At 47.8% G+C, this 13,998-nt stretch overlaps 1 protein-coding gene across 3 annotated transcripts in view; it reads right to left on the bottom strand.

The window, feature by feature from the left end:
- Positions 1-4,339: 4,339 nt before the first annotated feature.
- LOC133350582 (pro-epidermal growth factor-like) overlaps positions 4,340-13,998 on the bottom strand; it is a 35,848-nt gene continuing 26,189 nt past the window's right edge. For 2 of the 3 annotated variants that reach the window (XM_061565067.1, XM_061565068.1), the window contains exons 13-16: positions 11,313-11,474; positions 8,708-8,801; positions 7,753-7,857; positions 4,340-7,599 (exon numbers count right to left, since the gene is read on the bottom strand). In XM_061565067.1, the coding sequence (XP_061421051.1) occupies positions 7,792-7,857; positions 8,708-8,801; positions 11,313-11,474 (322 nt within the window). In that variant the 3' untranslated portion in view covers positions 4,340-7,599; positions 7,753-7,791. The remainder of the gene's footprint in view (positions 7,600-7,752; positions 7,858-8,707; positions 8,802-11,312; positions 11,475-13,998) is intronic. The other variant, XR_009756089.1, reaches the window with a different exon arrangement.

Raw genomic sequence — 13,998 nt, 5'->3', positions numbered from 1 at the left:
CCTCCCCCTTTAAACAAGAACTGTAGGAGCAATGTGCACGTCCTTAACAGATGTTGGCCCACAGCCCGTCAATGCTTTATCGCTTCTACTTTGCGCGCCCGTCAAGTGGGTACGCAGACATTACGTCATCTGCTTTGTCAAAGTGCCTTGCGACAATCGTCAGCGCCCCCCCTCTCCCCCCCGCTGCATTGAGAAAATGCGTCATCGTGTCAATATGAAGACGTTATTTTGTGAGAGCTGCCGATATACGGGCGCCGCGGTGGCGAGATGTTAACTACCTCGCTCGGCATACAGGACATCGTGGGTTTGATCCCGACCCAGACGCCTGTTTGCGTGTTCTCTCTCTCCCCGTGGTCGTGTGGATTTTTATCCGGGTTCTTTGGTTTTTACCATCCACATTTAGAATCAACGTTACATTTAAGATAGTTTTTTTTGGCTGCTTTAAATGTCCACGCGATAAGCTACTTCGTTGTGCTATCCTTTGGTGGCCAGGTCGCTTCTGAAAAAGAGCTATATAGCTCACTGGGCCTTACCTAAAGTATGTCTGTCTATGTCTCTGGTTCTGTGTTCAATCTCTCTCTTAAATTTAGCATTCCCAGGAAGAACGTAATCAAGCAGATAGGTTGTTGACTGTTATGTTATCCGACTCTCTGTTGTATTACATTACATTTCTAAGTATACTAGATTTGTGTTCCTATTTAATTTATACCTGATGATGATTTCTTGTGTTGCAATCGAAACGTCGTATGCTAGTATTTAATTTAATTTATTATTTTATCTTTATACGTGACTTTACCGAAAGAACCAAAGAATAAAAAATAGCATTTTTTTTAATATTACACATTGGGTTTCGTCTTTTTTACTTTTCCTGGCGACGGCTAACGTCAGTGGCGAGTGATATCTAAACCGGCTCTGAGCCCTGGCCCATTAACCAACACCACACTGACCAGCGTGGTGAAGTATGGTCAAACAAACCCCCCATGTCCAACGGCGAGGCACGGGGGAGACGCCTTCGTTTAGGCAGCGAAATTGGCAAATGGCTGTAAATGATGAAATATTTAATATTACACATTACAGATTGAAATTATGCATTCGAACAGGTGGCTGCATGAAAGTAGTTTTTAAAAATAAATATTTAATCACTGCACTTGACATTTGGAGTGCTGCTATTCTACGGGCAATTGTCCACGATCTGCATGTAAATATAGAAAAATGCGTAGAGCGGTGTCCGCTTTAAAATGCCACGCCACACTGTGTGTGGAGACATTTAAGCCTTCGGCGAAACGAGAAGCCAGCGACCGTGGCCAAATTACATCCCGCCGCCCTCGTGGTCACGTCACGGCAGATTGCGTCTATCTCCCGCCGCTCCGCATGCTTCCAACGTGTAGGGCTCCCCTCGCATCGATAATCTCATGCCCATTAATTACTCCCCCCCACCCCAAGCCTCTCTCGGTCTCCAGACCCCCCAGTTTTCAAGAGAGCCCTCCGCCAGGGATGTTCACAGACCATCGCATCGCTGGGTGCTGGCCTGGCGGGAGGAAACGCTCGGAGGAAAACGCCACGCGTACGAGGAGGGGATGACTCTGACGGCGCGAAATTTGTCGCTTGCACGGTTTGATTCTTGCTACATTTTTGATCTTCGACAACGTGATTTAGCATGTTGGTTTTCATCCGTGCAACAAATCTAGTGATATATATTTTTTTGTTATTATATTCTTGAAAATTATTTCTTATGTTTTCGAACGTTTCCAAAGAATCAACAAATATCACGTGGGAGGCTGCCACCCGCACGCGCTGTGAGCATTTTAGACGACACTTTCGCAGCCTTATTTCGTCGTCTTGTAGTGATTCACACCTCTCGCAACCCGAGTCAAATTCCCTGGGCCATGAATAGCGATATCAGAACCGGTTCTGGGCCTCCCCTATGTCGACTCGGCCTCAAATGCTACCTGGTTGTAGTGTGTACATATCAGCATTGGGGAGACAGCGTGTTGCTGTGCACACACCGCCCCTGCATGCACCTTGCCAGCCGTAGTAGGTGCTCGCTAACAGCACTTGCTAACAGCACTTGCCCCAACAGTCTGTGTGCACTGTCACCCGATGCACATCTGAGCGGAGGGAATGTAAGCAACCTTGGCGAGCCGTTGTGCATGTGTTTCAAAACGACACAAGTTTCGTCTCCCAATCGCACCATCATTAAGGGATCAATGAACGATGCACGCGGTCATTAAATAATTTGCTCGTTGTGTGTGTGTACCAGCTCATTGTGTGTGTGTACCATCTCATTGTGTGTGTGTGTACCATCTCATTATGTGTGTGTGTACCATCTCATTGTGTGTGTGTGTACCATCTCATTATGTGTGTGCGTACCATCTCATTGTGTGTGTGTGTGTATCATCTCATTGTGTGTGTGTGTGTACCATCTCATCGTGTGTGTGTGTACGATTTCATTGTGTGTGTGTGTGTGTACCATCTCATTGTGTGTGTGTGTACCATCTCATTGTGTGTATGTGTGTACCATCTCATTGTGTGTGTGTGTACCATCTCATTTGGATTCTTTACACCGTTTGGAGCTGGACTTCCTAACTAGAAATTTTTGCGCAATTTTAGACGCAAGCATTCATGACCAATACTACAATTCCTAATTAGTTTATCATGGATTAGAGGAGCGGCGCCTAACCTTTACTGCAGCCTTGCACCCCTTTGGTTCTCAATCGTAAAACATTTAACAATATTGATAAATACACAGGGCTTTGATGAAAGTAAGTAGTCGTACTGACGTGTCCGTGCTTAATTTGCGTTTGGATGATTTAACTTCAAAAAAATTAACCCGTAAAAACAAAGTTTTTCACTATAAATCTTTTATATGCGTGGCGGCTAGAGTCCTCTCGTCCTCTGGCTTGAGATGGCTGCCACCTATGGGTCAGATGATTACCTGCCACCATTAAGCAATCGCTAATTAAATATTTATTTTTTTCCTAAAAAGTGTAAACATTTTGGAAAAAAAATTCACGAAAATTAATTGTCACGCACAACGAGTCTGTGTGCAAAATGTCAGCTCGATTGGATCACGGGAAGTGGGTTAAAAAACGACCGAAAGACTTGCACGGTCGTAAGCGCGCAAGCAAGCAAGCAAGTGAACTTAATATAAGGATTTAAAAAAAGATCTGGCCATGTCTCGCACTCCCAGGGGGTGCAGCGTGCATCCCCAGGTGATGAAGAAAAACCACTGGGTTAGAGCATCGTGGATGCGGAATGTTATTGGCTCTATCGGGTGGTAGAGGGTCATAGTTCAACAGTGACACTACACCATTGGAACCTCATTTGCCAGTAGAAAAATATGATAATTGTTTTTTTTAAGGGTAAAAAAAAAAACAATTATCATATTTTTCTACTGGCAAATGAGGTTCCAATGGTGTAAATGCTTACCCCGAGCTCTCATATTCTGATGGTGCATTGTCTTTGAGTTGTGCGCCTTTTGGCGTCATCTGGTCCAACACCATGTGAGACTAGACTCTAAGGAAAGCTGTCTCGGGTGTGGACCAATCAACTTCAAGGACAGTGCATACATTATCAGAGTTGTGTTTTTTGTTTTCATTCCGACTGCAGGTATTGTGGTCTATGCAAACATGACACCTTGTAAAAAAGGTGTCAGTTTTTTTGCCAGATACGGCATTTTCAATAAAAATTGCAGAAGAAAAATATGAAATAGATGTGGATATCTACATAAAATGATATTATAAACACACTATCCTAAAAATACAGCACCATATTTGAACACTAAAGCAGTCACTCACTCGCAACAACTTGCAATCATAAGTGACAGAGTTAATTTCGGGTAAAATCAATGAAAATGGGGTATGCCGATAGCATAAAATGAGACGTGATAGAGCAAATCTGAGATCAGATTTGGAATCAGCACCCTGAAATTAGCCTAAAACAGCTGCAAAAGTCCGGGCCAGAAAAAAGTGTTTTTTTGACCAGTGTAATCAATGCCCGCGCATCAACACCTTGTAAATATCAACTCGACCCTCTTGAAGCTTACCAGCTGGTCTCGAACGATGGAATCATCAAATCTACTCCGTCGACGCGTTGCAAGATTCTTTCATTTTTTCTCAGCCCAGCTTCTTCTACACACACCGCTTTGTCATTACCGTAGCGATTAACGATTGAAACACGATAAGCAATTAAAGTTCCTCTTGACCTTGATGTTATTAATTAAACCTGTTAATTTTAATGTAATAAACTCACGAAAGAATGTAACCTTGTCAAGTTTCCCCATGATGCTTTGGTGCAATGATCCTGTCAATAAACATAGAGCCACAATTCACAACACAAATTGTACGTTTTTAGTAAAAAATACTTTATTTTTTTATTCCAGTGAAAAGACTGTAATCACAATAACAAGAATAATTTACAGCCGTATACGTCTACTGCTGGATGAAGGCCCTTCCCCCTACCCCCTGTTGGTCATGGGGGTTGTATGGCCATACTTCACCACGCTGGTCAGTGCGCGTTGGTGAAGGGGCCCAGGAATGGCTCTGATATCACTCGCCAAGCAATCGAACTCAGGTCACCAGGTTCACAGTGCATTGTGCTTACACCTGTGCCATCACTCGACCCGAAAGGACATTTGGTAAACACAACAACAACCTTCACATGCGAATCATCTCAGCGACAAATTATCGATGCCACTATCGCATTTTAACCCTTTAGGTGAGCAAACAAGGGAAACGAATTGACGGTTTAACATTAAGCGTAGTCGTGGCACATGTTGTGGGTGATAACTATGGTTGTTGAATGACAATCGCTAAAGTGGTCATCGTTTTCAGCATCGATTTACCGTTTCCGAAAAACTCAGGCATCAACAATCAATTGCAGTCGAGTCGTTCAAACCCGGTGGCCACCTTTTATAGGGCCCGGCGGCTAGGCCTGAATTACCACGTGGCCCTCTCGCTTCTCGGTTAAACGATTACAAGGTGCAGCCCTGAAATAGCCTGCTCACGCCCACCGCTGGTGGAAGGCTCTCCACCGGAGGAAGCTCTAAGAGGGCACGGGCATTTGGACTACCCTTCCTGGCTGAAGGGATATTGGGAGAGGTGAGCGTAGCCACGTTTTACCCTCGCCGCACGCTTCCTGCCGATTGATTGCGGTTACACCTCAATACACCCGCAGCAGCGGCAGGGGCGGCGGCTTTTGGCGAAACGTCGAACAAAAACGGCCACTGGCATCGCGCGCTTTCAGATGCGCTTCTGCGGAGCGTTTGGAACGCTCTTCCTTCCGATATTAGGAAGCCACGGGGGGGGGGGGGGGGGTTGGTTATGCACTTTTTAGTCATCATGTAGATTGAAAACTCATTTCTTTAGAACTTATTTTTTGTGTTTACGTTGTTATCCCCCCCCTACCCCGCCGCACCTCCGATTAGCGCGGTTGACTACGTACGGCGCGAAAGAAGTGCAACGTACATACGCGCATGCATACGAAAGAGGGGACTGGGATTTGGTGGGGAAATACGCAAAAAGATACAGATTGGCGGAAAAGGAGGTGAGAGGGGTGGGGACGAGGGCTTCTGTGCTTAGGGGGGAAGAGACAGTCTGGGAATCAACTCGGAGAGGCATTCCTGCCGTGCCATCGCCTGCCCTGCACGCGTCTTGCGCTGGCGCTCACGGAACAATGACGAGTAGCGGTCCCCTTACCAGGATCACAACGCGTCGACTGACGTGCACATTCATCCAGTAGCGGAACGAGCGTGGGGGCAAGGTAGGGGGGGGGCTGCCTTGCCCCCCAAAGCTACGAGTTGGAGCCCCCCTTGATGACCAACATGAGACAACTCAAAGGATTGAGGCCCCATTTGACCAATTCGCTGCACCCCAGTGAGCTGAGAATGTAGCTTCTACGCCACTGCGACAATTCTCAACGCGTGGCAAGCCGGTGACCGGGTGTTTTTTTATATAGATACCATTCTTGTTTATGTGACCACTACTTAACAACAACCCTAGCAAAACACGCAAATATAAACACGCGAACCATTCTGTGCATCCACTCAGAAACAACGCAGTCCATCGGCCTGTCGACTTTCCAGACCGATATGAATCCAGCAACGGCATTCGTGTGATTTTTTCAAACGCCAGTTTGCTTGCTTTGAACAATACTCATAGTTTGCAAACACGACAGGGGGTTGCTTGTATAAGAAAATTATGCTGCTGTTTCTGCTGGATAGCGTTGGTCTGGGATTCCCGAAAAGACCGTTGGCTAAACGACGACCTTGCTTGTTCGGTGGAGACACATAACAGCATTCTGTTATATTTGTTTTGACATTGTTCAGTAGTAATTCTTGACCTCTTTACGCGTGTGTGTGTGTGTTGCAGCTGCGAGGGGGGGGGGGCGATCGGGTGTCTAGAGACTCGCGCTGTTTGGTTTCGGTGGAACGCTCAGTGCACGACAACAGCTGCCATGGTTCCCAGACGCAGCGTTGCACTGCGCTCCATTCATTCATTTGTACATCATCAACATCAACAGAAGCCAGCCTGTTGTGTCACCGTACACCGTAGCCTGTATCAGCTTTAAGTTGCTATGAACACGGTTGGGTTTTTCTTTTAAAAAGAAAAACATTCTATAAACACGTAGCGTTAGAATTTTCCCCAGCGCTAAAAATGACGCCGAAACTCAAAAGTACAACTTGCTTACGAGTGTACAAGTACCCACGAAGTGCATTTGCGTAGAACACCAGCCGCGCAAAGTGTTTTATTCTCCCGGACGTCGCCGTCGTCTCACCGATAATGATTTTACGGGTTGTCTGACTTCCGCAAGCATTGCATTGTCACATCCACGAGGTAAAAGTTTAATATTTTAAATATGATAAAAAAAAACAATCCTGGCCACAACGTGGGAAAATGACACCCGGTGGGAAAAACGAACTGATCCCAACATCACCCACGATGCCTCCTTGCCTACCGCCACGAGGAGCCACGTGTGGGTTTGGTAGGCTTGGGAACGTACCACCCCGTTCTAGTGGCAGCGGCACTGCAGAGCCAAGATGCGAACTACCTGTCCTGGTGTGGAGGAGCTCGTGGGTTTCATCCCGATCATGACGCCTGCTGGAGATATTTGGAGTTTGCGTGTCTCTCTCTCTCTCTCTCTCTTCGTAGTCACGTGCATTTCTCTCCCGGTCCTCCGGTTTTTCCCCCTCCACATTTTAGAGTATTTGGCTGCGATAAATGTCCACTTGATGATAAGCCACTTCGTTGAGCCATCATTAGCGGTCAGGTCGCTTCTGAAAAAGAGCTACATAGCTCAGTGGGCCTTACCTGGTAAACAAAACATAGGTTAGTTGAGGTTACACTTGAAATGTCCATCTTCTCTTGGATGCTTCCGTTATAGCGTTGGTGTTCTACTGCGCGCCCAGCGTGAGTCTGTACAATCCCATCGCGGAAAGTACAATAATTCGTGGAGAGTACAAGATTTCCAGCGTCCAGTTGTCTCTGTGTAACAGCTCATTGTTTGCAGAACAATCCCAGCATCCGGTTCCTTCATTATTCATGATCAAGACTCCACCGGTGACTTTTAATCGACTGTAAAATCAGTAGAAATTCGGTTTGGCTGCAAAAAAAAAAGACATTTCTCATCAAACTGAAAAAAAATATCTCATGCAGCATTTTTTTTTATATGTAAAAAAACTATAACGACACACACACACCGGCGCAATCACTTTTTTGTGGCCGCTCAAAAAAAACGTCGTACGTTTCAACTCACCTCGCGGTAGATCAACAATGGCCCACACTCTTTTTCTCGTCAACTGCAAATCACTTCGGCGCCTTTCAAACTCAATTCGGCGGCGGCTGCTGCTGCCGGAGAGGGCTGTGAAGGGTGACATTTTAGAAGAAAAAATAAAATTGAGTTATTTTTAACTGTTTACGGTATCGGCTGCAGCAACTTGGGACGTGCCATCGCCGTCGCAGGGAGCAGAAAAGAATAATAAACACGCTCCGTTGTGCTCACTGCCAATAACGCGCGCACTCGATTATCGGAGAAGATGTAGGGATCTCTCCGCCCGTTTGCATTCTGTCCTCACCATAAAAGCACACGGTACAGTCTGTTCTCCTCGAACACGTGTCTTTACGTGATTCATGTATTAGGGAACACATTTTTCTATTCCGTGGATGCGAATTGGATATAGCGCGGTTGAGCGGACAGAACTACGTAGGCGCGAGTAGGAATAAGCGGGCGTACGGCTGCCTCGGCGTAGCATCGCACGAGGCGGGATGCTGCTGGATGCTTTCAGATGCTACCCACGCAACTCAGTCTTTGTTCATCCTGCATACGCATCTCACGTGTTATTACGGACCCATGCTTTACTCCTATATTATATATTAATTATTATAACGATTTTTTTTTCCATAACGTGGTTGTCCTTAGGGAACGCAACCACTACCGCGTTGTAGGAGAACAGACTTGTACACAAAGTCAATGACATTTCAGAAGGTAGTTGTAGCAGCAACCCTGGAATGTGACTTCGTCAAAAAGTTATCAGGGGGTGGCAGCGCAAAACGCAGGGCATGATGGGGCCACGATACATTCGATGACTCGACTTAAAGAATTTAGAAGGAGGGCCACGTTATCCCCCACACCCCATTCCCCCGAGATGCCAGATGCTACGGGACCGAGAAGGTGTGGTTTTTATTTTTGTTGACTAGATCAGTCGACTCACCGTTGTATCGGTTGTGGCAGGCTTGCCATCTGCCTTCCCGAGAAGCTGTTTAATATTCCACAGGGCTAAGTGTCCCGTCCTCTCCCTCCATTTCCTTAAATACACACAATGTTTTGTTTGGGGTGGGGATGGGGGAAATTTTATGACATTTGAAAGGCGAGGCTTGGTGGGTAAGTGGGCGGCTCAATTTCTTTGCATAAAAAAGCACCCAACGGCCATCGCAATTGTTGCATTTCGCGAATTATATTTTAAAAAAAGGTTCGTTGGTTAACGTTTCGGGAAACGCAAAAGTAACGGCTTGTCTTCGCGCCGGTAAAAAAGATTGTGAATTCGAATGGCAATATGTTCGCGCGGGTTGCGGCAAACGATTTACCGTTAAGACGTGAATATCAATGTGTCTCAAGGACGAAATTAATTCAGAAAGCACTACGGAGTGCCGCGGCTGCCAGACTGACACGTGGAAAAACTAATTTTCTTTAAAATGCACTTGTATGTGTGTAGGTATGTATGTGAATATGAGTGTGTATAGAAGTTGTGTCCTGGAAAAAAAAAACGTCGTAAGTCACAAAACATAATTGTCCACAAAATTGTCCATAAAGTAGGGTGTTATTCAAAGTGGGAGGATTAAGTGGATGAAATTGAGTGATCTGTTGCATTCATGGTGTGGCCATGTGTGGGGAGGTGATACAGTGAAAAAAAATGTGTCATGCAATAAAACCAGCAAGGGCATCCCTCGTTATGTGTGCATGGGTATGCATGTGTGTAAAAATGAGCATATCTGTGTGTTTTTGTAAGTGAAAATATGAACGTGTGTGTGTGTGTATGTATGTGAGTGTGTGGGGAGCGATAGTGTAGCGGTTAGCGCGCTGCGCTATGAACCCGGCGACACGGGTTCGATTCCCGCTCACTGCCAACATCAGTGACGATTATCTGAACCAGTCCCGGGCCTCCCCTAGGTCGACTCAGCCTCAATTGAGTACCTGGTGCGGTGTGTAAACATTGCCACTAGGGAGACAAAGGCGGTCGGGCGTGGTGCTGGCCACCCACCCCCTCGTGTACCGTTCTGGCCTTCATAGGTGCTCGCTAACAGCACTTGCCCCTACAGTATGTTAAGGCTATACAGGGTGTCTTTGTCTTTGTATGTGAGTGCATGTGTATGAGCTTTGGTCTGGAAGTCTGCGGGGGAGAAATTCATTCTTTGGCGGAGGGGGGAAAACTTTAAGCGTGAAATTTGACATGCATTTTCAAGCTCTGATATGAACATGTGCCTGTGGGCATGCGCAATGATATTTCTATAGCAAAATATACGACCGGCGTTCAAAATGAATACGCACCGAGCGACACATTCCATTGAGCGAGCAGTGTGCCTGTTGGCTGCTCATGATTATCCAGCATCTTTTCACTGCTCGATGACGGACTCCCCCAAGGCCTTCATCCGTCACCTTCTTGCAACGTACCAACCCATCTAGCGCCTGCATACGAGCTGATATGGAAGCTCTATCTCCGGCGGTCGACGTTCGTGTCGGGCATGTTGCCTCCTTTTAGGAGGGCACTCCGAAGTGAATCTCAAACCGCCGTCTATCGTCTCTCGTAGCGACCAACTTTCTTTTTGATAATTGTTTTTTTTACCCTTCTATCTGGCAACAGAACTGACACCTTTTTTACAAGGAGTCATGTTTGCCTAGACCACAATACCTGCAGTCATAATGCAAACAAAAAACATAACTCTGATAATGTGCACTGTCCTTGAAGTTGATTGGTCCACACCCGAGCCAGCTTTCTTTAAGGAAAGCTGCACATTATCAGAGTTATGTTTTTTGTTTGCATTATGACTGCAGGTATTGTGGTCTATGTAAACATGACTCCTTGTAAAAAAAGGTGTCAGTTTTGTTGCCAGATAGAAGGGTAAAAAACCAATTATCATATTTTTTACTGGCAAATGAGGTTCCAATGGTGTAAAAACTTTCTTTTTGTCTATACATTGCGTGCTTTCTCCCATTCACTCGCTCCGTCTCTATGTAATTCTCAGCGTGCACCTCCTCCATGCTCCGTTGCACATGTTTCGGACGACGTCGTTGCGGACACGCGCTTGTGTTAAGAGCGCCATCGGCACCCAAAGACGCGATGTGAGGGGACTGTGGTAGGACACGGCGAGTTAGGGGTGCCTCGGTGGCTAGGAGATGTTAACTCCCTTGCCCGGTATGCAGGAGGTTGTGGGCTCGATCCCGACCCTGACTCCTGTATCTTTGGAGTTTGCATGTCTCGTGGTCACGTGGATTTTTGTCCAGGTCCTCCGTTTTTTCCCCTCCTCCGCATTTAGAAACATGCGGTTACAGTGATAATAGGTTTTCCCCTTTTTTCTGGCAACAAAATGCGATTACAAAATTTATCTCCCATAAATATCCACGTGATAAGCCACTTCGTTGGGCAACCAATTGTGGCTTCTGTAAAAGAGCTCTGAAGTTCAGTGGGCCCTTACCTGGTTTAAAATTTTGTTCAGTTAGGGGACAAGCGAGAGAGACTGAGTGGGTTTGGTTGAGGCCGCCGCTTCAACTCCCGCAGGCAGGGCCCCCCACGCCAGCCACTCCAACCCCCCCCTCCCCACCTGCAGATGCAGAGGACGCAGGCCGCGACGGCGGCCACCAGGAGCGCGAGTCCGACGGCGGCCAGGGACGTGGCCAGCCACTGGCGATCGCCGGCGCCCTGCGCGTCGTAGCTCTCGATGTTGAAGGAGGAGCACCGCTCGCCCCCAAACCCCGCCACGCACCTGAGCGGAGCGCGGCGCCGCCAAACACACGGGCGGCGGGAGAGGGCAGCGTTAGCGACGGCGGGAGGGGCACGGCTTTTATTGTACGCGCGCGCGTGTGCGTGTACGTATGTTGGCATAGTAGGGGGCACAGGTGGGTAATTTTAGTCGCTCAACCCATGGCACCTGGGTCCGTTCCGTGACCTCCTGCCGGCGGGCGTTCGACACTTCACGTGCCCTTAAAGTGCACCTAGCCTGGCACAGGCGCCGTGGTGATGTCACTGCCACTTAGTGGTGAATGGCGATTGTTGTTGCGTGTTGAAGTTCTTTCGCACCGTACGTAGCCGACCGTGCTAATCGGAGGTGTTCACGGGAACGTATGTGTGTATGCATTTAAACTTCTTTCGCACCGTACGTAGCCAACTGTGCAGTGCCGGATTATCGTAGTAGCACAAGTATCATATTCTACGGGCACTTTAAAGGGCCCTTGCGCTAAACGCTTTCAAGCTATAAATTCCGGTTCAGTGATTCTGCACTTGCTCTATTACTATAGTACGATACTGCCTTAAACTTTTATGAACGACTGGGTGTTTAAGATTAACGATTTGTCGTATTATCTGGCTGTATAGCAAATAAAAAAATACACAATTACTTTACTATGCAAGTTAAAAATGTGTGTTTTAATATTTACGTGTTTTTATTTTATTCAGGGCCCCTTAATAACATATGCTACAGGCCCCGCACTAGCTTAATCCGGCACTGCAACCGTCATAATCGGAGGTGTTCACGGGAACGTAAGTGTGCATGAATGTTGAACTTCATTCGCACAGCACGTAATCAACTGTGCTAATTAGAGGAACGCGCTCATCATCTCACTCATTGCACACAAAGCGCTTGCCACAAACGAACCGCAGTACCTGCCCTGATCTCGTCAACGAGCATAAACCATCATCACGCCAACTCCGCTCATCCTCGCAGCAGCAGCAGTAGCAGCAGCAGTAGCAGCAGTAGCAGCAGTAGCAGCAGTAGCAGCAGCAGCAGTAGCAGCAGTAGCAGCAGCAGTAGCAGCAGCAGCAGTAGCAGCAGCGGCAGCAGCAGCAGCAGTAGCAGCAGCAGCTTTTGGCTGCGATCCGTCGAACAAAGGCGGTGGTCGCCGCATCGCGCGGCGCTTTCAGATGCGCTTCTGCGGCCGTCTGGAACGTTCCTCCCGTCCGATTATTAGGAAGTGACTGAGAGCTGTGCACTTTTAAATCATCCAGATTGAAAACGAATTTCGTTGGAACTGCTTTTTGTTCAGTTTGTTGTCCTTCCCCCGCCCCTCCGATTAGCACGGTTGGCTTCTACACGTACACCATGAACCTCGAGACAAGCGGTCTGATGTGTTACCCGGTAGATAGCGCCATCATGTGGGTGGCACACACACACACAAGTATCAACAGCAACAAAGATCCCCCGTGTAGCCTTAACAGACTGTAGGGGCAAGTGCTGTTAGCGAGTAGCACCTATGAAGGCCGGCACGGCACACGAGGGGGGGGGGGTGCCAAACACCACGCCCGGCCGCCTTTGTCTCCCGAGCGGCGATGTTTTGTACACTGCACCAGGTACTCATTTCAGGTTGATTCGACCTAGGGGAGGTCCAGGACCGGTCACTGGTGGTGGCCGTGAGTGGGAATCAACCCCGGGTCGCCGGGTTCGTAGCGCAGTGCGCTAACCGCTTCCTGTACACAAAAACAAACCCTGCACAGCAACAAGATGCCTATAGGGGGGCAGGATAGCAATCAGGTTTCAGAGCTTGACGGTTAGCTCTTCCTATGCCCTGCAGGTGTGAGTAACCAGGAGGTCACAGCAGCAACATGATTCACTCACCCCACCGCAAAGCCGCTATATTAGGAGTGAGTGCGTCATTGCGCCTACTCAACATCGGGTGCGGTTTTGACAAAAGCTAGCAAACGTCATGGTTGTTTTTTTTTTGGCCGGAGCAGTATGGGTTCCAGGAAGGTTGTCCCTGAAGCATCTCGCCAGGGAGCATGAACCATCGCCACGCGAACTCCGATCATCGCAGCAGCAGCGGCTTTCGGCTGGCCATCGAACAAAGACGGTCACCTCGTCGCGCGCTTCTGCGTCCGTCTGGAACGCTCTGCCTTCCGATTTAAGGCAGCCACTGGGGAGACCTTATGCACGTTTAAATAATCTAGATTGAAAACTCATTTCTTTAGAACTGCCTTTTTGTGTTTAGTTTGTTGTTCTTCCCCGCACACCTCCGATTAGCACGGTTGGCTACGTACGGTTGCGAAAGAAGGTCAACGTAGATACATCCACACGCACACTTGCAAGAACAACGAAAAAAAAATCTGGATTTTGTCCCCCGTCTAAATCATTCAGATCAAAAGTGGCGGGCGCTGTTTAGTGGGACGGGGGGGACGGGGGGGGGGGGCTATGAGCAGTGGGAGGGGCCTATGAGCAGTGGGAGGGGCCTGTGATCTGTGGGCGGGGCCTGTGATCGGTGGGCGGGACCTGTGAGCAGTGGGAGGGGCCTATGATCGGT

Source organism: Lethenteron reissneri, chromosome 34 (assembly GCF_015708825.2).
Source record: "Lethenteron reissneri isolate LAM-NWPU_2019-01 chromosome 34, ASM1570882v1, whole genome shotgun sequence".
Classification (NCBI taxonomy): Eukaryota; Metazoa; Chordata; class Hyperoartia; order Petromyzontiformes; family Petromyzontidae; genus Lethenteron; species Lethenteron reissneri.
Note: the sequence above shows the minus strand (reverse complement) of the source record. Positions and strands in the feature narration are given on the sequence as shown.